The following is a 23,927-nucleotide window of genomic DNA, read 5'->3' as shown; positions in this document are numbered from 1 at the left end:
CTTTACTGAAAAAATGACTCAAAAATCTACAAGCAATGAGGTAAAGGTACAATAAATTAGACTACATAAAAATCAAAATTTTGGGCTGGGCGTGGTGGCTCATGCCTGTAATCCCAGCACTCTGGGAGGCTGAAGCAGGCAGATCCCTTGAGCCGAAGCATTCAAGACCCTGCCTGGGCAACATGGCAAAACCCCATCTCTATAAAAAAAAATTCAAAAATTAGCCAGGGTTGGTGGCGTGTGCCTGTAGTCCCAGGTACTCTGGAGGCTGAGGTGGGAGGACCACCTGAGCCTGAGGAGGTCAAGGCTATAGTGAGCCATGATGGTGCCACTGCACTCCAGCCTGACAACGGAGTGAGATTCTGTCTCCAAAAAATAAATACATAAATAAATAAAACTTTTGAATGGCAGAGAATCTCTAAAACTAGGCCAGGCACGGTGGCTCACGCCTGTAATCCCAGCACTTTGGGAGGCCGAGGTGGGAGGATCACCTGAGGTCAGGAGTTCGAGACCAGCCTGACCAACATAGAGAAACCCTGTCTCTACTAAAAATACAAAATTAGCCAGGCGTGGTGGTGCATGCCTGTAATCTCAGCTACTCAGGAGGCTGAGGCAGGAGAATCACTTGAACCTGGGAGGCAGAGATTGTGGTGAGCCGAGATTGAGCCATTGCACTCCAGCCTGGGCAACAAGAGTGAAACTCTGTCTTAAAAAACAAAGAAACAAACAAAAGCTAGAAAGAAAAAAAGCACTAACTGCATAGAATAATAAGCTACAGAAATGGACAGTTTACAGAAAAAGAAATAGAAATAGCTCTGAATATGAAAAGATACTCATACTAAGAGAAACGGAAACAAACTATTTGTCTCACCAAAATACTAGCAAAAGTTCAAAAACTTGACAACATATTCCAGAACAGAACTATGGGGAAAGAAATAGGCCCTCATACATTTTGGTGAGAATGCAAATGGTATAATGCTTACAAAGGAGACCACAGCAGTATCTGCAAAACTACATACCTTTCGACCCAGCAATCTCACTCTTCATCAGATACATTGGCAAAAATACAAAAAAACCTATGCAGTATGTTATTTCTACAGAACTATTTTTAACAGCAAAACATGACAAACTTGAATGTCTATTAATATAGGGAACTGGTAGAATAAAGTGTGGTACATCTATACTGTGGAATAATTATGCAGTGGTGAAAAAGAATGAGCAAGGTATCTCTATACGACATTCATAAGGTGATAAAATCTAGACGCACGACAGCATTTATATTAACAATATGCTACCACTTTCTAAGAAGAATAAGAAATACATATATTTGTACATATATTATGAATGATATATATCTTTTTAGATTAAAAATGGCTACCTAATTTATCTTCTTGGATTTAAAAAATGGAAAGATAAACCATTAAAATTTAAAATTCCCTAAAGGAAGGAGAAAATAGAGATAAAGAGACAGGGATAGAAGATTAACTTCTTTAAATATATTTTCTTTGTTAACTTGACTCCAGATCTATGTAACTATTCTAGTTACAAAACTGTAAAACAAAATTAAATTTAAAAAGCAATTCCTAGTGGAAACAATTCAAGTGGCCATTGATAGATGAATGGATAAACAAAATGTGGTATATATACAGTGGAATATTATTCAGCTTTAAAAAAGAAACTCTTGTCACATGCTACAACATGGATGAGCCTTAGGACATTATGCTAAATGAAGTAAACCAGTCAAGAAAAGATACATTATTATATGATTCTACTTACTTATGCATTTGGTACACAGAGTAGCCAAACTCACAGAGAAAGAAAGTAGGATGGTAGTTGCCAAGGGCTGGTGGTAGGGAGAAATGGGGAATTGTTTAATGGGTATAGAGTTTCAGTTTTGAAAGATGAAAAATTTCTGGAGATCTGATACACACTAATGTGAATATGCTTCACACTACTGAACTCTACACTTTAAAATGGCTAAGATAATAAATTTATTGTTTTTTAATGACAATTAAATTTTTTAAAATAAAAATAATTTTAAAAGTAATTCCTAAATATTGAAAATAAAATGCAGTGAACCTAACTATACATCCAGTTAGTAGCACAGAAAGAAACTATTTCAAGTAACTTCTAAAAACAATAGTTCGGCCATACACAGACTGGTGGCAAAAATAACAGCCAAGCAAAACAAAATAAAAATCTTTTAACTATTTTCAGTAATTAAATTGTTGGTGTTAATGTTGGTATTGCTATTCTAGGCAACTTGGGATAAAGCAAAGAGAACAGAACGTAACGTAATTACTATCATCCCTAGAAACTTTGAGAACTAGGAATTGTAGTGTAGGGGAAACAAACAAAGATACAGATGTAAGACAGAAGAGATTAAATAAAAACCCTAGAGTCCTGCATATGAACTGAAACTATCAGCATGAACTCATAATATATTTTGTCGTCAAAAACAAAAAAAAAACTTCACATACATATTTCCCAAATTTATACACTGAAAAGACCCATAAACTGACCTACTTGGTGGCAATGAGCATCTCTAGCACTCATACTAAAACAGAACTAGGGCTTCTTGGACAAATGGCTGATTCCAGGTCTGGGGCAGAAAATGTACAAGATGAGACTGGGACATCTTCTGCCAGAAAGCAAAGAAGCTATCAAAAACAATTAGACTCGCCAGAAGTACTTGAGAATCAACCTCAAGAGGTTCACATTAGCCAAAGATGGGACAATTTTATCATCAAAAAGAATAAAAGCTGCAATGCAAATGAAGACACCAAATGCTTGAATTTATGACTTCATATTGATATTTTAAGAGAAAAGTAATTGGTCACAACCAATTCCTTTTTTTGAAAACTCATAGAGGGAGAAAATATTTGCAAATAATATATCTGATAAAATTCTTATATCTAGAATATATAAACCTTACAAGTCAATAATAATAAGGCAAAATCCAATTTTAAAACGGACAAAGGATCTGAATAGACATTTTGCCAAGGAAGATATGCAAATAGCCAATAAGTCCATGAAAATATGTTCAAAATCATTAGTCACCAGGGAGATGCAAATCAAAACCACACCTATTAGGATGGCTAGAATAAAAAGGACAGATAACAAGTGTTGGTGAGGATGTGGGGAAATCAAAACCTGCATACGTTGCTGGTGTGAGAATATAAAATGGTGCAGCCACTTCGGAAAACAGTCTGGCACTGTTCAAATGGTTAAACACAGATTTATCGTATGAAACAGCAATTCCACTCCCAAGTATATACTTAAGAAAAAGGAAAGCATATATCCAGACCATGAGCAGTGGCTCATGCCTGTAATTCCAACACTTTGGGAGGTCAAGGCAGGAAGATTGCTTGAGGCCAGGAGTTACCAGCCTGGGCAACATAGCAAGTCCCCATCTCTTAAAAGAAAAAAGAAAAAGAAAACTTATATCTAAAAAACAACCTGTACACAAATGTTTATGGCAGGATTATTCTTAACAGGAAAAAGTAGAAACAACCCAAATGTCAATCAATGCACAAATGGATAAACAAAATGTAGCATACCCCAAAAAATGGAATATTAATAGGCTATAAAAAGGAATTAAGTACTGATACATGGTACAACATGGATGAACCTTGAAAACATCATGCTAAGCGAAAGAAGCCAGTCACAAAAGACCATGTATTATATGACTCCATTCGTATGAGTCTAGAATAGGGAACTCTATAGATAGAAAGTAGATCAGTGGTTACTTAAGACTGAGGGGTTTGGGGGAAAGGAAGATGATACTAAAGGGTATATGGTTTCTTTCTGAGGTAATGAAAATATACTAAAAGTAACTGTGATGAAGGTTACACATATATGTGAATATACTAAAAACCACTGAAATGTACACTTTAAATGGATGATTTGTATGTTATTTGAATTATATCTCAATAAAGCTGCTTAAAAATAACATTACATAGGCTGGGCGCAGTGGCTCACACTTGTAATCCCAGCACTTTGGGAGGCCAAGGTGGGTGGATCACCTGAGGTCGGGAGTTCAGGACCAGCCTGACCAACATAGTGAAACCCCATCTCTACTAAAAATACAAAATTAGCCAGGCGTGGTGGTCCATGCCTGTAATCCCAGCTACTCGGAAGGCTGAGGCAGGAGAATCACTTGAACCCGGGAGGCAGAGGTTGCAGTCAGCCGAGATTGCGCCATTGCACTCCAGCCTGGGCAACAAGAGCGAAACTCCATCTAAAAAAATAAAATAAATAAAATAAAAAATAAATAAATAAAATAACATAAAATAAAATAAATAGGTAATGATAAAATCAGAACATCCCATTTTACAGCCCCTAGTCAATTAAAGGATCTAAGCACACACCTACAGCATAACAGTCAGCCACATATCTGGGCCTCCTGAAGGAAGACAACTGCATCATCTATGAAGCAGACTTTCAAAAAAAACTGGTTATATTTGATTAAGCCTCTACGCCTAACTACCTATTTACAGAGAATACAGAGGAAAGGGAAACATGGTAAAGACACTATGGGGACGAAAACGGAAAAACCTATAAGACTGGGAAATATTAAGCAACCCAGTTTCTTCAACATATATATTACAAGGAGAAAAAACATGAAAGAGGACCTATACATGAAAAGAGACTTAAAAGATTAATCAACTAATTATAAGGTGTGAAACTTATCTGGATCCTGATTTTTTTAAGTGTAGAAAAGAAAAATCATTTATGACATTTTGAAACTACTGAAATTTTAACAGTGATTGGATATGTAATATGAATTATTGTTAATTTTACAGGTGTGAAATGGTCTTTTGATTATGCTTTAAAAGAGAAACAATGGGCTGGGCAAAGTGGCTCTTGCCTGTAATCCCAACACTTTGGGAGGTCAAAGAAGGAGGATTGGGCAATACAGCAAGGCCCCATCCCCACAAAAAGATTTTTAAAAAACAGCCAGGCATGGTGGCATGTGCCTGCAGTTCTAGCTACCCCGGATTACTTGAGCACAGGAGATCAAAGTTACAGTGGGCTACGATCGTGCCACTGCACTCCAGCCTGGGGAGCAGAGCAAGACCCTGTCTGTAAAAACAATAAAATTAAATTAAAATATAAAACAAAATAGTTATTGTAATTCCAGGAGGAGGCACTAAAGACATTTTTAAAATTTTTATTAATACTGTATAATTATTATTGAACGGTCCTTCTCTACTCTCACTACCTGCTTCTGTAATGAAATACACCAGAGTGCCTGACCTCTTTGTGTATCTCTGAATATAAGCATTCTACTTTATAAAGCAATAGTTGTTTAGAACAAGAGAGCTCGGGGTAAAGGTGTGTTAGAGAGAGATACTGTCACAAAGTGTTCTGCATCACAGTATGTGAAGCAAATTTCCAGGGAATTAAAAAAAAAACTTAATACATTTTAGGTTTGAAAAGTACAACAAGGCCCGGCACGGTGGGTCACAACTGTAATCTCAGCACTGTGGGAAGCTGAGGTGGGTGGATTGCTTGAGCCCAGGAGTTCGAGACCAGCCTGGGCAACATGGTGAAACTGTTTCTATAAAAAAATTTTTTCTTTAATTAGCCAGGCATGGTGGTACATGCCTGTAGTCCCAGCTACTCAGGAGGCTGAGGTGGGAGGATCACTGGAGCCTGGAGACAGAGGCTGCAGTGAGCTATACTTGTGCCACTCCACTCCAGCCTGGGCTACAGAGTGAGACCTTGTCTCCAAAAGGAAAAAAAAAAAAAAAAAAAGGACAAGATTAAGAAAAAAACTCTATGCATACTAAAATAACTCTATTACCTTCTAAAATGATGCAGGGAAAAACTAAGTTGGTTAAAATAGCTAATTATAAGGGTTTTCTTTATTTTTAAAAATGCTGAAGGATATTTGAGACAATGGAAAGATAATTCATTTTAGTAATGACCCTTAAATACTTAGCATGAGATTTTTACTCTAGTCTGCTAGAAGCAAAGAGCCAAAGACAGATAAGAAAAAACGTGTGGGACAGCAAAAAAAGGAATCCAGAGGCTCTAGGAAAAGCATTATGGCTCAGAATCTCCAAAAATGGCCTATGGAATATATAAGAAGAATCAAAGATATACATATCTAACATATATAATGCTCTTCAATGGGCCACTGTCAGTCCAATATGAAAACAACTAGAAGCCTCTTTTTCACCATCTAAATACAAATCCTAAATAAACAATTTTAGAGCAGTTTTAGATTCACAGTAAAATTATGTTTAAAGTACAGACAGTTTTCATATACTCCCTGTCCCAACACATGCACAGTCTACCCTATTATAAACAACCCACAATAGAGTGGTACATTTCGTTCTATCACTGAACCAACATTGACAGATCACTATCACTCAAAGTCCAGAGTTTACATTAGGGTTCACTCTTGGTGTTGTACATTCTATGGTTTTGGACAAATGTATCCATACATGTATCCATAATAACATGTATCCACCATTATAATATGATACAGAATAGTATCACTGCCCTAAAAATCCTCTATGCTCTGGTCTATTCCTCCCTCTCCTCCAAACGCCTGGCAAACACTTCCTAACACTTTTTGAATGTGACCAAAACAGGCTGGAATTGGCATTTCTAGTCCTCAAGGAAAGAAATTCCTAGAAGACTATAGTAATAATGCTGGCCTCTTAGAGGTTATATAAACAGCTTCTCTCCCTTTATTATGCGCAAATTCAGATTGCTGTTTCTAACAATTTATCAATATGCACTTCCTAAATTATTTTCTGGATTTTTTATATTGGCAGTGTAGTAGCAATCCATTTCTGGCAATAATACCCATTTGACCTCTGCTTGAACTGACATCAACCCTTCAAAAGGTCTAATATGCTTTTAAAAGAATCCAATTTGTTTTCTGCAGTTGTCAAAGAGCAAATCTGGGCCTTGGACAATGCGTTTTATTTTCCATTTGTACATTTTAACATTACAGCTTATAAACCTCTAAAGAAAACATCTTTCAATTTCTGACCCACATCTCCAAATTGCTGATTTTAAATAACTGATTAAAGACTCCTATCCAATTATTTAGAAAATGGATTCTCTTGAACCGTTCAGAAGTTCATAGAAAAAAAACGAATCATCTTAGAGTCTTTGGAGCTTTGTGGGAGTTCCAGTCACTTGTAACCAGAAGAAATAAGTAACACTGTAATTACAGTCCCAATTAAGAGATAGAAAATGAAGATAAAACTTGAGTTGTATTCTATTTTCAGAAACTTAACAGAAGACATAAGCTTTTCCTTAAGAAAATATTTTTTTTAATAAAAAAAATTCAGGGCCTGATATCTCATGGTGTTCTGTCAATTTCCTTGGGCCATTCAGTTTTGACTGAAACATCATTCCTAAATAAGTATGCTGCAATCTTCCATCACTTTGTAAGTGGCAGGCTTTTATTTTCTGCCCCAAGAAAAAATACAAGATAAGCATTACCTTTGATTTTTCTTCATTTTCTCTATAAAATTCTGCCATCTGTTCCTCCTGCTCTTCAATAACATCCTTGAGTGTGTCTACTTGGTAGATCAAATTGTTCTTCTCATTGTCTAACTGTGCATTGGAAACCATGGCTTTCTTGTATTTTTCTTCCACTTCAGACAAAGATTCCTAAATGAGAGTTAAGTCATCAGTCTGATATCTAAAATGTGTTAACTGAATATATGCAATATAACAGGAAATTATAGCACTGCCACAAACACATAAAGATGCATTTTCATAAAATACAAGCGGTTTGGGGAACTCCTTGTTTAGTAACATGCACATGAAACAGGAAGACAATAATAAGCCAATAATGCCTTTATAAGAACAATATGTGTCTCTGTTCTCCAAGAAAACAAAACTAAGCAGCAACACAGCCTCTGAAAGATGAAAAGAAGTGAAAACAACATATATCTGTAAGAGCCACAAAATGAAGAATCATCAATATTTTCAGAAATTTTACTCTTATAATTTTAATAACAGACTGGTGTTCAGAATGCAGTGATACCACAGAATACAGCCTCTCTTTTTTTTTTTTTTTTGAGACGGAGTCTCGCTCTGTCCCCCAGGCTGGAGTGCAGTGGCGCAATCTCGGCTCACTGCAAGCTCTGCCTCCCGGGTTCACGCCATTCTCCTGCCTCAGCCTCTCCGAGTAGCTGGGATTACAGGCGCCCGCCACCACGACCGGCTAATTTTTTGTATTTTTAGTAGAGACGGGGTTTCACCGTGGTCTTGATCTCCTGACCTCGTGATCCGCCCGCCTCGGCCTCCCAAAGTGCTGGGATTACAAGCATGAGCCACCGCGCCCGGCTGCCTCTCTTTACATACGTGAACTTCATATGCATTTGAATTTTGCCACTTTCTAGACAGTTGTTTTTAGTACTTTCCTGTTCTGCATAAAAATGCCAATATAAAGGTAAATATTTTTTCTAGCAATTATCCAAATTTCAATCATGTTTAAATAAGCAACACAAAAATGAATATTAAAAAAAGAGCTTGGCCAGGCACAGTGGCTCATCTCTGTAATCCCAGCACCTTGGGAGGCCAAGGGGGTAGACTGCTTGAGCCCAGGAGCTCAAGACAAGCCTGGGTAACCTGACAAAACCCTGTCTCTACAAAAAAAAAAAACACAAAAATTAGCCAGACACAGTGGCACACACCTGTAGCCCCAGCTACTTGGGATGCTAGGTGGGAGGACTGATTGAGCCCAGGAGGTCAGGGCTGCAGTAAGCAGAGATCATGCCACCACACTCCAGCCTGGGTGACAGAGCGAGACCCTATCTCTATCAATAAAACAAAACAAAATAAGAGAGTCTGATCTAGTGTCACAGTTTTGAAATAAAAAAAAAGAAAAGGTACCACAAAATACCTGAAATGTTATATATCTCAAAATTTTCTGCCTAAAATAACTTACATTTTTTTGTGTGTAACCATATCTACTTTGGTAATTACTACTGCCTAGTGACTTTTTTAAAGCTAAAAAAAAATGTTTCACACAGGAAAAGTAATTATTTATGGAAATAAGTTAAAAAAATACTAGCACAAATGTTTATCAATGAAATGGAACTAAGAGCCCAGAACTTACATTTACAATCAGTTAATTTGGACAAAGGGGTCCATGTAACTCAATGGGAAAAGAATAAATGGTATTGGGACAAGTGGATACCCACAAACAAAAGAATGAAGTTGGACTCCTACCTCACACCATACACGAAAATTAACTCAGCATGAGCCATAGATGTAAATGTAAGAGCTAAAACAATAAACCGCTTCAAAGAAAATATGGACAAATCTTCATGACCTTGGGATAGGCAATGGTTTTTTAGATACACCAAGAGCACTATAAACCAGCCGGGTGCGGTGCCTCACACCTGTAATCCCGGTACTTTGGGAGGCTGAGGCAGGTGGATCACTTGAGGTCAGGAGTTCAAGACCAGCTTGACCAACATGGTGAAACCCTATCTCTACCAAAAACACAAAAATTAGCAGGGCATGGTGGTGGGTGCCTGTAATCCCAGCTACTCAGGAGGTTGAGGCAGGAGAATTGCTTGAACCCAGGAGGCAGAGGTTGCACTGAGCCAAGATCATGCCACTGTACCCCAGCCTGGGTAACAGAGTGAGACCCTGTCTCAAAAACAAACAAAAAACAAAAAGCATTATAAACCAAAAAAAGACTTCACTCAAATATAAAACTTTTTTTTTTTTTTTTTCTGAGATGGAGTCTCACGTTATTGCCCAGGCTGGAGTGCAATGGCGTGATCTCGGCTCCCTGCAACCTCCACCTTCTGGGTTCATGCGATTCTCCTGCCTCAGCCTCCTGCGTAGCTGGAATTACAGGCACACACCACCACTCCCGGCTAATTTTTTTGTATTTTTTAGTAGAGATGGGGTTTCACTATGTTGGCCAGACTGGTCTCAAACTCCTGACCTCATGATCTGCCCACCTCGGCCTCCCAAAGTGCTGGGATTACAGCTTTGAGCCACTGCGCCTGGCCCAAATGTAAAACTCTTATGCTGCAAATGATATGATCAAGAAAGTAAAAAGACAACCCACAGAATGGGAGAAAATATTTACAAATCTTGTATCTGATAAGGGACTTATATGCAGAATAATATATAAACAACTCCTACAACTCAACAATAAAAGACACACAAATCAATTTAAAAATGGGCAAGGACCTGGATATTTCTCCAAAGAGGATATGCAAATGGCAAATAAGCACAGGAAAACATGCTCAACATCATTAGTCATTAGGAAAATGCACATCAAAACCACAATAAGATACCACTTCACACTCATTAGGATGGCTATAGTCTATAATCAAAAATACAGAAGACAAGTGTTAGTAAGGATGTGGAGAAACTAGATCTCCCATATATTGCTGGTAGGAACATAAAATGGTGCGGCTACCTTGGAAAGCAGTTTGACAATTCCTCAAAATGTTAAATATAGTGTTACCATATAAGCCAGCAATTCTATTCCTAGCAATCTACCAAAGAGAACTGAAAAGATATGTCTACACAAAAACTTGTACACGAATGTTCACAGCAGCATTATTCATAATAGAAAAGTATAAACAACCCTCCCAACTGACAAATGGATTAACAAAATGCAGCAAATCCATACAGTGGAATACTATCTAGCCATTAAAAAAAGACTGACAGATAATATGACATGGGTGAATATTGAATATATTAGCTAAATGAAAGCCAATCACAAAAGACCACATATTGTATGATTCCATTTGTATAAAATCTCCAGAATAGGTGAATCTACAGAGACAGAAAGTTAGTGATTGGGGTTTCTTTTCTGGCTGATGAAAATGTTCTAAAGATGGGTTGTGGTGCTAGTTGCACTACTCTATGAGTATGCTAAAAACTACTGAATTATATATTTTAAATGGGTAAATACTTATGGAATGTGAATTATCTCTAAATAAAAATATATACATACATACATACACACACACACTTTTTTTTTTTTTTTTTTTTTTTTTTTTTTTTTTTTTTTTGTGGAGACAGGGTCTCACTCTGTCACCCAGGCTGGACCACTGCGGCACAATCTCAGCTAACTGCAGCTTCGACCTCCCCAGACTCAGGTGATCCTCCCATGTCAGCCTCCCAAGTAACTGGGACCACAGGCACGTGCTACCACACCTGGCTAATTTTTTGTAGAGACAAGGTTTCACCATGTTGCCCGGGTTGATCGCAAACTCCTGGGCTCAAGTGATCCACCCACTTTGGCCTCCAAAACTGGATTACAGGTATGATTCACCACGCCTGGCCACACACACTTTTAATAATGCTTCGTAAACCAGAATTAAGTTGTCAGGGAAGATTTAAACTACGATTAGAAACAAATTTAACCAAAACAAAGAATATAAGCAAAGTCAATTATATAGTGCTCTAAATATATCTACATGTATCTTACTATAATGCAGACTTTAGAATAATTCTCATCCATCTGAGAGGCTAATAGCAGAAAAAAAGTCATCACAACTCAGTGCCATATAAAACCACATGAACACCAGAATTTAAGATAGCTCAAGTACTAGATGCATGCACAAAATATATAATACAATAAATAAGACATAAATGTATCCAATGTAATCTTCCTTTAAACACTAGACCACAAAAGACTGTTTTAAATGGAAGTGTCAGGTATTTTAGTGATCTTAATCTCACTTACATAGTGATACCCATTTGGAATTTGTTTTACTTAAACGCTTCTTTTTTTTTTTTGAGACAGAGTCTCACTGTGTCACCCGGCCTGGAGTGCAATGGCACAATCTCAGCTCACTGCAACCTCAGCCTCCCGGGTTCAAGTTATTCTCCTGCCTCAGCCTCCTGAGAAGTTGGGATTATAGGCTCCCGCCACCATGCCTGGCTAGTTTTTGTATTTTTAGTAGAGACAGGGTTTCACCATGTTGGCCAGGCTGGTCTGGACCTCCTGACCTCAGGTGATCCACCCACATCAGCCTCCCCATAGTGCTGTGATTATAGGCATGAGCCACCGCGCCCGGCCTTGAATGCTTCTAAGTCACCGATTTTCAAAGTGTGGGTTCCAGACTAGCAGCAACAGCACCTCTTGGGAACAGGGTAAAAATGCAAATTTCCAATGCCATCCCAGACCCAGGGAATAGAAAATCTGAAGGTAAAGTCTAGCAATCTGTATTTATTAAAAGCTTCAGGTGATTATGACACACACCAAAGTGCTGAAGCCACTGTGTTAATGTTTAAGCATTGATTATCTATGCCCATATACTTCTAGAACAAGCCTTCACAACCCTATGACCAAAATTGTCAACCAGATTGTAAGCTATCTGAATTCAGGGACATGATATCTTCATTGTTTTATTCTCAGTCACTTCATAAATCAGTCAATTTACAGCTGATGGCAAGACTTACCCCTACAGTCTATTAACTCTTGACAGTTCTTTCTGGGATTACTGAAGTTAAAGCTATTTCTCTCCTTATTCTTACTGTCCTTCTAAGAATTAAAGGCATGGGCAATATTTAAAAAGAACATTGGCCAGGCATGGTGGCTCACACCTGTAATCTCAGCACTTTGGGAGGCAGAGGTGGGAGGATTGCTTGAGTCCAGGAGTTGTAGATGAGCCTGAGCAACATGGTGAGACTGCATTAAAAAAAAAAAAAAAAAAAAGCACAGGGGTCAAGCATGGTGGCTAATGTCTGTAATCCCAATGCTTTGAGAGGCCAAGGGGGAGAATTGCTTGAGCCCAGGAATTCAAGACCAGCCTGGGCTGCATAGCAAGAGTCCGTATCTATAAAAAATTAAAACATCAGCCAGGTGTGGTGGTGCACCTCTATAGTCCCAGCTACTCGGCAGGCTTAGGCAGGAGGATTGCTTGAGTCCAGGAGTTCAAGGTGGCAATGAGCTACGATTGCGTCACTACACTCCAGCTTGGGTGACAGAGCAAGAGACCTTGTCTCTAAAAAAAATTTTTAAATAAAAAAATAAAATTTTAATTTAAAAAAAAGTACCTAAGTAAAACATAAGATTTTCATTGGAGGTAAAAATAAATAATATAAAGCAAAAGTCTTCCTTGACCATGCTCCCTCCAGAGGCACAAGCGTTACTGGTTTGGTAGATTATCTTTCAGGCCATTTCCTATTTGTTTACAGTATAAAATATATACCCTTGACTTCATATATATTTTTAATACAAATTATATACTCTACATTTTGTTCTATAGCTTGCCTTTTTGCAATACATCTTGGAAAGTTTTCAGTCACTATAGATTTACTATTGTTATTTATTGCTATAACTCTGTACTTAAATTTAATAAGGTATTAATTTTAATAGTTTTTAAAATGGGTTAACGGGTTTAGTCCTTTGACTTACAAAATCATTAATCTTTTACGAAATAGATCAACTAAAATTTACAATTAATATTTTACTGCATTTTCTGGGTAATAGTACACACTATATACCAGTACAGCATGGGCAAATGCTGTATTAGTAATAATAAACTTTCCTGATAAAAGGATGGAGCGGGGAGTGGTTGAGTGCATCCCAAAGGCAAATATAATAACAGTAATGTCACAAGCAATGAGCCAACATCCTTTTTCAATAGGATACATCATACCACCATGCTTGGTCACCAATCAGACAATCTTTTCTTTGTTTTTATGGGTTTTTTTCCATTTCAAGTGTCAAGGATAAATGTAATCTGAAGTCGAGTTCAATTATACTCTGGCATGAATTAGGAAAAGCGATCTCATCTGTTCAAATCTCAAATCTAATCTGTTCTTTTGTATTCTTCAAAGAATGCAATAAATGGTAGATCTAACATGAAAGGAAAAAACGTTTTAAATAAAATGCCAGTAAGAATGCCCCTGAATCCTACACTGTTACACATGTGACTTTAATACAAGCATATTTATTTAATGTACCGATTTGTTTGATCCAAGATAATTTCAAAAGTCGTATCTTTAAAACCTTAAAAGAGAGATTAAATCCTGAAGATTAAAGGAGCAAGATTACATGAGAACATCAACTATTTCTGTAATTCTTCTGATATTTACTGACAAACTCATGCTGCCCTATCAGCAACTTGCAGGCTTCCCTCATGGGCACTTCCCACTGGACTTCTCACCTTTTTGGTTCCTGAGTCTTACTCTGTTTCTCATGGACCATATCACTTGCATGAAGAGTTTGGCTGATAGTGGGACTACTTCAAATCATGCCAGGTAAGATGACAAAACCCTTGCCCATGAAGTCCATGCTTTGTCCTTTAGATATATCCTGAGTCACCTTTCTAAATGTCTTGCTTTTTGATTTTTTAGAGGTGTAGTGTGTATTTTGCTTTTTGTTTGTTTGTTTTGAGACACAGTCTTACTCTGTCACCCAGGCTGGAGTGAAATGGCACCATCTCAGCTCATTGCAACCTCCGCCTCCCAGGTTCAAGCAATTCTCCTGCCTCAGCCTCCCAAGTAGCTTGGATTACAGGTGCCTGCCACCATGCCTGGAGAATTTTTTGTATTTTTAGTAGAGACAGGGTTTAGCCATGTTGGCCAGGCTTGTCTCAAACTCCTGACCTCAGGTCATCTGCCCATCTCGGCCTCCCAAAGTGCTGGGATTACAGGCGTGAGCCACCGTGCCTGCCCTGTAGTGTATATTTTGATTTCAAATCAGGACATAACATGTGTTCAAATAAACTTCTGGTTTCTTCATAACAGGAGGCTTCAACTTCAGAATGAAATGTGAGGAAAAGAAGAGCATGATAACCAAATGCTATTTACAACCAAACAGTATGCCTCACACATTTATATTGAAAAATGTTAGTGATCCTTTCTGGGAAAAGACAGAACATTTACATTTACCTCCAAATTCTTTAAGGCACTAGATCTGTGTCATCTTTTTTGACCTATAGGTTAAAAAAATCCAAGCCAAAAGAAAATATAGGCCTCATGCCTTCATGTTCCTTCCTCTGGGAGGATATTTATAATAATGGTGTCTCAGTTGTTACTTCCTCCCACATTTAATACTGACTGAGTTTGGTAACAGAAATATGCAACACTTTTTCATTTAGAGTGGAAGAAATTTTGAGATCCAATTCTCAATAAAAATATTCTTGGTATTTTTTTAGGTGTTTGACCAATTTAATTTTGTATGGCTAAGACACAAGGGATATGCATGTATTTAACAAGGTTTTAAAACTGTAAAGGAAGCTGGGCGAGGTGGCTCACGCCTGTAATCCCAGCATTTTGGGAGGCCAAGGCAGGAGGATGGCTTGAGCCCAGGAGTTCGAGACCAGCCTGGGCAACATAGTGAGACCCTGTCTCTACAAGAAAAATAAAAAAGAAAAAAAAACTGTAAATGATATCTTCTGCGGAATATTCAAAAACTACTACACATTTAAACATAAGCAGAGAAAGTTCACCATTCCTATGCACTGCAGGTTAAGCACATGCTTGAAAGACAAACACTGTTAGTAAAGCTATGTGCAGTTGGTTAACAGAACTTGCAAAGCCACCATTGCCAACACTTCTGCATACAGAGCATGCTTGGGCTGCAGAATGGGCCCTGATACCTTTAGTTCTTTAAGCCCCTGCATGTATCTCCCTTCTACATCCTGTATCTGGTCCTTAAGGTCATAGATATCCTGCAGGACATAGGAATGAACCATTGCATAAAACCATGCACAAACATATCTTAATTCGCAAAGGATTCAGATGAAATGTGGCTCACTTTTGTATATTCCAGACTAAAAGCAGAGAAATCGAAGTACAAAAACATAACTCCCACTCCCAACCACTGAAAAGGGCAAATATGTCAGGGGATAGTGGGACTGGGGGAAGGTCTAGAGTAATCAATCTAATGTTAAATATTTTCTTGGCATTAAATTCTGTTAATAACAGCATAGCAAACGGGGACAGGGCTATATATGGAGGAAAAAGCTACATAAATTATAATATTTAAAATCATACAACTTTTAATATTTTATAAATCACTTAAAATTTTTGTAGCACAATGCTTCACCTAGAACTAGTAAAATATACAGTAAATTAATAAGAGGTGGCAAATTTTAATAATTCATGCAAAAGTTTTTTAAAAATATAATAAATGAATATGAACAAAGTTTTCTTTCAATGACTTGGTTACTGGCCACAATTAAGAGAAAGGGAGTAAAGGGAGGGAAGTTAAACATTTTGAACAGAATATCAAATGAGATATTCTATCCTGAGGATACCATTTAAATGATGAGAAAAGCACTTGCTCCAAATGTTAACATAATCCTTATAGGAAAAGTGAAACAGGTCAAATTTTAAATGGAAAATATTGTTTCCCTATGCCTGACCTTGTTATATAAGGTCTATTCTGAATGCTCGATTTATGTCCGAAATAACTGCACAAGGCCCTAAATACAATTCTGCAATTACAAGCAGGATCAATTATTAAAGGCTGATTATACACATTTTTGATATTATATTTTCCCTGCCTCCTTCATTGCCTCTCCAGTAGGTTTGACTGTCTTTTATTCATTGATTCATTCAATACACATTTATGAAGAACCTATTTAGGAGGCAGATGGTAGGATACAAAAATAACACTTCCTTCAAGAAGGTCATTCTTTCAAGGAAGAAAAAACAAGCAACAAGTAGTATGACAAAAGCAAGCTAAGTCTAAGGCTGGAAGGCCTTGTCCTCATATCCTTTTGTCCCATTAGAATGCAGTAGCTAAAGGCAAGAGTTTATCTTATTCAACTTTCCACCCTGGCACTCATGTCTGGTACACAGTAAGAGCTGGTAAGAGTTTAATTAATACTGACACCTTCAAACCAATGGCCATGCTGGCCTAGGTGCTCTCCTTCTCTGCCCCTGTTGCAAGCCTCTCCATCCTCCCCTAACCCCCCAACCCATTTTCACCAGTGAGACTCCTTTTCCAACCCTACCGACAATTTTTTTTTTTTTTTCTGAGATGGAGTCTCGCACTGTCGCCCAAGGCTGGAGTGCGGTGGCGCGATCTCGGCTCACTGCAACCTCTGCCTCCCGGGTTCAAGAAATTCTCCTGCCTCAGCCTCCCAAGTAGCTGTGATTACAGGTGCCTACCATCACCACACCCAGCTAATTTTTTGTATTTTTAGTAGAGACGGGGTTTCACTCTGTTGGCCAGGCTGGTCTCAAACTCCTGACCTCGTGATCCACCTGTCTTGGCCTCCCAAAGTCCTGGGATTACAGGAGTGACAAAATTTTTTTTAAGGCTAGTAAAGTGAAGCAATGAAGGTGTTGATGGAACAAATAAATCTGTAACTGCTTGTGATCAATTACTTGTAAACACTACTGCACTCAGACCAGCCCCTACCTACAATCTTAGTCACCACCTGTCCTCTATCTCCCCTCCAGTAAAGAGGGGACCTCCAGTCCAGGCAAGCTCATCCATCTGAGTCCTGGACTCTGCTCTCACCCACTCAGGCCCTTTGATATCAGTTACCCCTCTCTCCTTCCTCAACCTTCATCCTCTCTCTACTGGCTCAACCCAGCCAAAGAAAATAATAATCACTCTCACCTTTAAAAGAAAGCTAAAAACCTTTTCTTAAATTTCTCTCTCCCTACCAATTGCCTAACCAATTCCCAGTCTCTCGTATTCACTCCAGAGCAAGTTTCTCACATTTTCTCCCCTTGCAGTTTTGACTTGCTCACTTTATCCTCACTGTTGAACCAAGGGTTACTGGTCTTCTGGCCTGCAATGCTTCCTCTGACTGTGATCAAAGTTATTTTTTAAGAATGCAAAGCAGATAGTATTGCTCTCCTATTTAGTTGTCAGGGTAAAACCCTACCCTCCCATAGTTGTCAGGGTAAAACTGAATTCCTTTCAGGCTAGCATACAAGATGCTTTGTGATTTGGCCCCTCACTACTTTTCCAGCCTTCTCTCTTATATGCTACTATTCTTCACTTCTCATGCCACCCTCTGGCAACTTTGCTATACAGGTAGCTTTCTGGGTTCTCTGAATGCATCTCTTTGAGAAAGCCTTCTCCCTTCAATTACTTTGCTTGGTTAATTTTTATTTTTCCTTCAAACTTTAGCTCAGAGTTTTGCCTTTTCTGAAAAGCCTTTTGTTATCTCTTCTCCTAGTCCAATTTAAATGATGCTTTCTTGAATTACCTTAACAGACCCATTCTTGCTACTACCATTGTATAACACCACCTGGTTTTATTGGTTTGTATCAGTTTGTCTTCCCTATGAAAAAGGGAAATCCTGAAGGCCAGAACATATTTTGCCTCTTAAATCTCTAAGGCCAAGTGCTCAATAAATCTTGAATGAACAAATGTATGCAATTTCTCTCACTACCTCTTGCCTCACAAATAGCAGGTTCAGCAAATAAAATATATATTTTTTAAAGTTCTCTTTTCCAAGTAAAGGGGTTAATAAGGATGGAGACCTAATTAATGAGTCAAATAAGCTTTTCATTATCTCAGGTATTTCTGTTACCCAAATATTATTACACTTCTATTACTATGAAAAACTGAGAGATAACTATATTCAAGCAGCTGAATACCATCAAGGCTCAGAAGACTAATAATTACCATAATCTAGTTCTTTGTACACCCACATATTTTCCATTTAAAACATGGCCAGTTGTTGCTGAGAGAATTCCTTTTACATACATTACAAAGTGGTTTTTTTTTGGCATTTGTAAATTAGCAGAAATTCCAACACCATCAAATTTTCAGGAAAGAGAACAGAAAAAAGAACTATCTAATCTCCTTCCTTTGAAGCTCTGAAACACCTGAGTCACACTTTTGTACTGTACTTATTTTTTTAAAAAGAAATCATATTCCTTCTTTCTACTAAGTCACATTAAAGGTTAAAAGTTCCAGTATATTACCAAGAAGTCAAAAAACTGCTTTCAAAAAGAAAACCAAAAACTTCAGTTTACCCGCAATTCACTTAATGAAGTGTCTGGATCTATTAAGCTGCTGGTGTCCCCACTTCCTCGTCTGGATGAGTTTCCACTTAGAGGGGTTGTCGCTGAGGCAGAATTTCGAGATGAAGGCTAGAAAGAGAAATATGACCCTTCTAAGTCTCATTTCTGTAAAAATATGTTTGCTGTGGAAACTAAAAACAGGGCAGGGTGGTTGGGGGAAGATGTGGGTTTCAGATGAAGAAGTTACCATGTGTAATCAATGGTCAGTTTAGATTGGCTTGCAGGTATCCAGGTATACAGAAGGGCCCAAGCATACTAAGCAAAATTTCATGACACAAATACCTTATCAAAATCTATAATTCATAATAACCAAAAAGAAAATAGTTTTTATGAGGGTTATCTTCTAAGTTTATCTTTGCTATCCTGTAAACAATACTGAAGTGAGCACATCAGATTAACTTAAAGCAGTTTTAGAATTTTATAACTGTTATGCTAATCAGCACTTCCCCTTTTTAATTTCTGAACTGCTTATCAATCTCTTCTTTGTCTAATACTCTGTTGAGTTGGTAAAGATGAAGATACTATTTGCAGCAGAGAGCAGCAACACTGGATATCACTATGAATGTACACTATTCTTCCCAAAATTTATTTAAACGTGAGATTATGCTATTGATTAATAAACTGCATGAATCTGTGCTGTCCAATATACTTGCGATTAGCCACATGCAGCTACTGAGCACTTGAAATGTGGTTAGTCCAAATTGAGAGTTGCGTATAGGATACATACCAGATTTTGAAGGCGTAGTGTAGAAAAAAGAATGAAATATATCTCATTAATAATTTTATATTTATTATTTTTATTATTTTTTCTTGAGGTGGAGTCTCGCTCTGTTGCCCAGGCTGGAGTGCAGGGCACGATCTCGGCTCACTGCAACCTCTACCTCCCGGGTTCAGGCAATTCTCCTGCCTCAGCCTCCCAGACTGAGGAGTAGCTGGGACAACAGGCATGCAAAACCATGACTGGCTAATATTTTTTTGCACTTTTAGCAGAGACGGGGTTTACCACGTTGGTCAGGCTGGTCTCGAACTCCTGACCTCAAATGATCCACCCGCCTTGGCCTCCCAAAGTGTTGGGATGACAGGCATTGAGCTACCTAGTCTGGCCTAGTAATTTTATATTGATTATATGTTGAAATAGTTTGGATATTTGGATTAAATAAAATATAATACCTAAATTAATTTTACCTGCTTCTTTTTACTTTTTAAATGTGGCTACTAGAAAATTTAAACTTACATATAAGTTCACATTTGTGGCTTGCATTACATTTCTACTGGACAGAGCTAATTTATCTTTCTTGGGTATAGCATAAAATTAATCTTGATAAATCATCTCCCTGACTTTCTAAAAATACTTTCAGAAGAAAGAGACTTTTAACACAAAGCAAATTCTAGAAAGGAGCTATTTTACTTTAAGAAACAATTTATATATAAAAGGAAAAAACATCTCAAGAGTTTGTCACCACCATTCCTAAAGAAACTTCATTTTCAGTGTTTACTGGCTTCTTCTCAGGATCAATTTCAAGAGGAGTGAAAATCAAAAGAGCAGCCAAAAGCTAAAGAGGTGACATTCAAGGAAATAAAATGCAGTGCGTCTTCTCTTCCCAGGGCCGCACATGATTTAACTTCGAAGGAATTTTGGAGGGTCAAGGACAGGAAATAGATGAAGGGAGGAAGAGCAGCTACATCAGACCAATTGTTGTAAAATAAATAATGAACAAGTTACAGATAGCAAGTTTAATTGACCTTGAGAATTTCCCTTAGGAATTTACATACTCACTCTTGTATAATTTTCAGCATACTGTTTATCAGATTTTTCATCCAACTAGAAAAGAACAAAGATAAAAATCAGGAAAGATGCTTAGCAAGTTGATTTTTTTTAGGAGGAAAAAAGTGATCTTGAGTTTTCCAAGTTCAATGATGTTTGAAGCCTAAAAATAAACATACTAAAAACGAAATAAAAATTCCAGTTTAACATAAGATAAAATGTCAGCAACTTTAATTTTTATCCTAACGAAGACACTGAGTAAACAATCTATATTTACTCAAAAGTTTAGAACTTTTGGGTAAATTTTCTGTTTAAGGTATTTAAAACACCTTAAAGAAGGCTACATATAAAAAGTTTTAGCACTGCAAATGTAAATACAAAAAAAGCTTGTACATATCAAAAAGAAAAGTCTGATAAAACCAAAAGCAAAAAACCTCTATTTCTAAACATTATTAGGACACAGGACACATAGATAAAGACTAGTACACTCAGCCAAAAAAGTTCAGATTAGATTAAAGCATGTTAAATATGTCACCAAAATATTTTCCCCCACATCAACGATTTTGTTTTTTCAGTAATACATGCACTTGTGACCAAAAAAAAAAAAAAAATCAAACAGCACAGAAGAGTATGAGTAGGGCTCTCTCCCTACCATGCCATACCCTGACCACCAGTCTCTCTAATAGCAACCAACCACAAAGTCTTTAAAAAATTCTAGCAAGTGTCCCATATATGTCCTACATCTTCTTTTTCCCTTTACCAAGTCTCAAAGATTTGAGAAAGTACTTCATCTTTCTTCATAGCATTTATCACTCCCTGACAGTATGGTATTTATCCATTTATTTATTGTCTGCTCTCTTTCTATAATGTAAGCTCTATATCAGTATGTTCTTTTCTGTACTCCTAGTATCAAGAATAGTGTCTGGCATACAGAAGGGCTCAAAATTTGTTGGATGAATGAATAAATCATACCCCATCTATACTAATAGACTTCCCTCATTTATTTTAAACAGCTTCATAGTAGCCTGTTATCTCAACTTGCCTCAGTTAAATTAACCTATCTTCTGCAGACAGGCCTTAAGGTTGTTTCAGACAGTATTCAAGAAGGGAGATACCTTAAAAGTCTAGTCCAAACCCTAAGCTTTATAGCTAAGGAAAAAGAAATTCAGAGGTGACAGATTTTGCTGAAGGTTGCAGAGCTGAATCCAACCCTTAGTTTTGTAAATTTTCAATTCAGTGTTCATATTGTTTACCTGAATATATATGCTATTCCAATTATCACCAGCAGAAAAAAGGCACATAGGGATGTAACTAACTGAAAATAACTCCAACTCCTACACAAACCTTCTAGGCCCAATCTAGAGAAGAGATCTGAAAACCTTTCTCAGTTAATTATTAAAACATGAAACATCATTTCTGGCTCTACTCAGATCACTTCACCCTAACTTCCATATATCTGAAAGTTTTTAGTGTTCTTTTTATTACCCACACTTATGTTTATAAATATTCTTTATTATGATGATAGTATTACATCAGTAATACAAACACTATTTTTAGACATTTAATTCTTTGTTACTTCTTGCTGTAAAAACTCTGAAAAGAAAGTAATTTTAGTTCATTTTAATTTTTAAAACAACATATAAATGTTTCAAAGCAGGTAATGACAGTGATTGAAATGTTTTTTTTTTCTTACTATACTTTAAGTTCTAGGGTACATGTGTACAACATGCAGGTTTGTTAACATATGTATACATGTGCCATGTTGCTTTTTTTTTCTTTTTTTTTTGAGACAGGGTCTCACTCTGTCACCCAGGCTGGAGTGCAATGGTGCAATCTTGGCTCACTGCAACCTCTGCCTCCCAGATTCAAGCTAGTCTCCTCGCCTCAGCCTCCTAAGTAACTGGGATTACAGGCATCCGCCATCACGCCTGGCTAATTTTTTTTTTTGTATTTTTAGAAGAGATGGGGTTTCACCATGTTGGCCAGGCTGGTCGCGAACTCCTGACCTCAAGTGATCCGCCCACCTCAGTCTCCCAAAGTGCTGGGATTACAGGCATGAGCTACCATGCCTGGCCTGAAATTTGTTTTTAAATACTATATTGCCAATTATTGCCATAAAAAGGAATAATCCTTTTACACGTCTATACTGCATTGCCCAATATTTAATGCATTATTCTTCAAGATGAAAGAAATATTATATTTGAATAAACTGCCTTATCTTCCTGAGGATTTTCCAACTCTTCTGCTAATGTGTTAAACAGAAAAGCACATAGCATTCAAAATTAAAAGTCTTCTAAGCTTATTTGAAATCCTTCCTCATACCCACTTCTCACAAAAATGACCTCCAGACTCATCCAGTTTTTAACAGACTGTCCCTGGAATAATCTTATATTTCAGAGGTTGCATCACTGAACTAATCCATCACAATGTTGACTCTATTGCTTTCACCGTCTTCTGAGAGATCCCAATTGTCGCAACCCAAACTGATCATGCACCAAACCTTGGAGACTGTCAAGCCAGCAAAAATTACCCAAAGTAACCATGCCATAGTTCTCTTATTTTGGCTACACTAACTTGGCCAGTTCTCACTTCTGAGACTTGTACTATATTGTGTGCTGTTTTCCATTTAGACAAAAACCTAGCTGAAACTTGGTATTCTAAAAGCCCAATAGGATCCAACAGCCAAGAGTTCTACATGGCTGCAATGCAATAACAAGCTAATGTTCATAATGATGATCCAGAGTCCGCCAGATCCAGAAAAAAGCTTTTTAAACAGAATAAAATTTAATCATATTTAATATATTAAGGTGTAAAACTGTAGTTTAATAAAGTATTTACAGCGTAGTTTCTTCAGTGCAGTCATTGGGTCTTGATCCTTTGTTAATTTCTAATTTATATATATACTAACTTGATAATGCCACTCAAAAATTGTTTGAAAAAATATCTGATTCCACAACCATAGAAGGGAAGACATCAATCGATTTTAACAATTTCCTAAAGCAAAACTGTCTAAGGATTCCATTTAGAAATGGGTTTAATTATTAACAATCAGCAAAATTTCAGTTTTGCTTAAAACACATTTACATTTGTTTGCTTTATTGTAGCCTGACTTACAAAGCAGAAATAAAGCCAATGTAGAAGAAAGTAAGAGGCTAGAGCCACCAAAAATATTATATAGGTTTGCAGAATCATGACC

General features: G+C 37.3%; 1 protein-coding gene across 15 annotated transcripts in view; it reads right to left on the bottom strand.

Annotated features, from left to right (window-relative positions):
- The window catches only part of LRRFIP2 (LRR binding FLII interacting protein 2), a 133,126-nt gene that overhangs the window by 26,779 nt on the left and 82,420 nt on the right, over positions 1-23,927 (bottom strand). For 8 of the 15 annotated variants that reach the window (XM_063612248.1, XM_063612209.1, XM_055283364.2 and 5 more), the window contains 3 exons: positions 20,744-20,788; positions 18,919-19,035; positions 7,471-7,641 (listed from right to left, as the gene is read on the bottom strand). In XM_063612248.1, coding sequence (XP_063468318.1) covers positions 7,471-7,641; positions 18,919-19,035; positions 20,744-20,788 — 333 coding nt within the window. Of the gene's footprint in view, positions 1-7,470; positions 7,642-15,569; positions 15,642-18,918; positions 19,036-20,743; positions 20,789-23,927 lie in introns of all 15 variants that reach the window. The other 7 variants (XM_055283380.2, XM_063612224.1, XM_055283355.2 and 4 more) reach the window with 1 other exon arrangement.

The sequence above is a fragment of the Symphalangus syndactylus genome, chromosome 1, assembly GCF_028878055.3.
Source record: "Symphalangus syndactylus isolate Jambi chromosome 1, NHGRI_mSymSyn1-v2.1_pri, whole genome shotgun sequence".
NCBI classification, from domain to species: Eukaryota; Metazoa; Chordata; class Mammalia; order Primates; family Hylobatidae; genus Symphalangus; species Symphalangus syndactylus.
The sequence above is the reverse complement of the archived record's forward strand: the minus strand, read 5'-3'. Positions and strand labels throughout refer to the sequence as shown.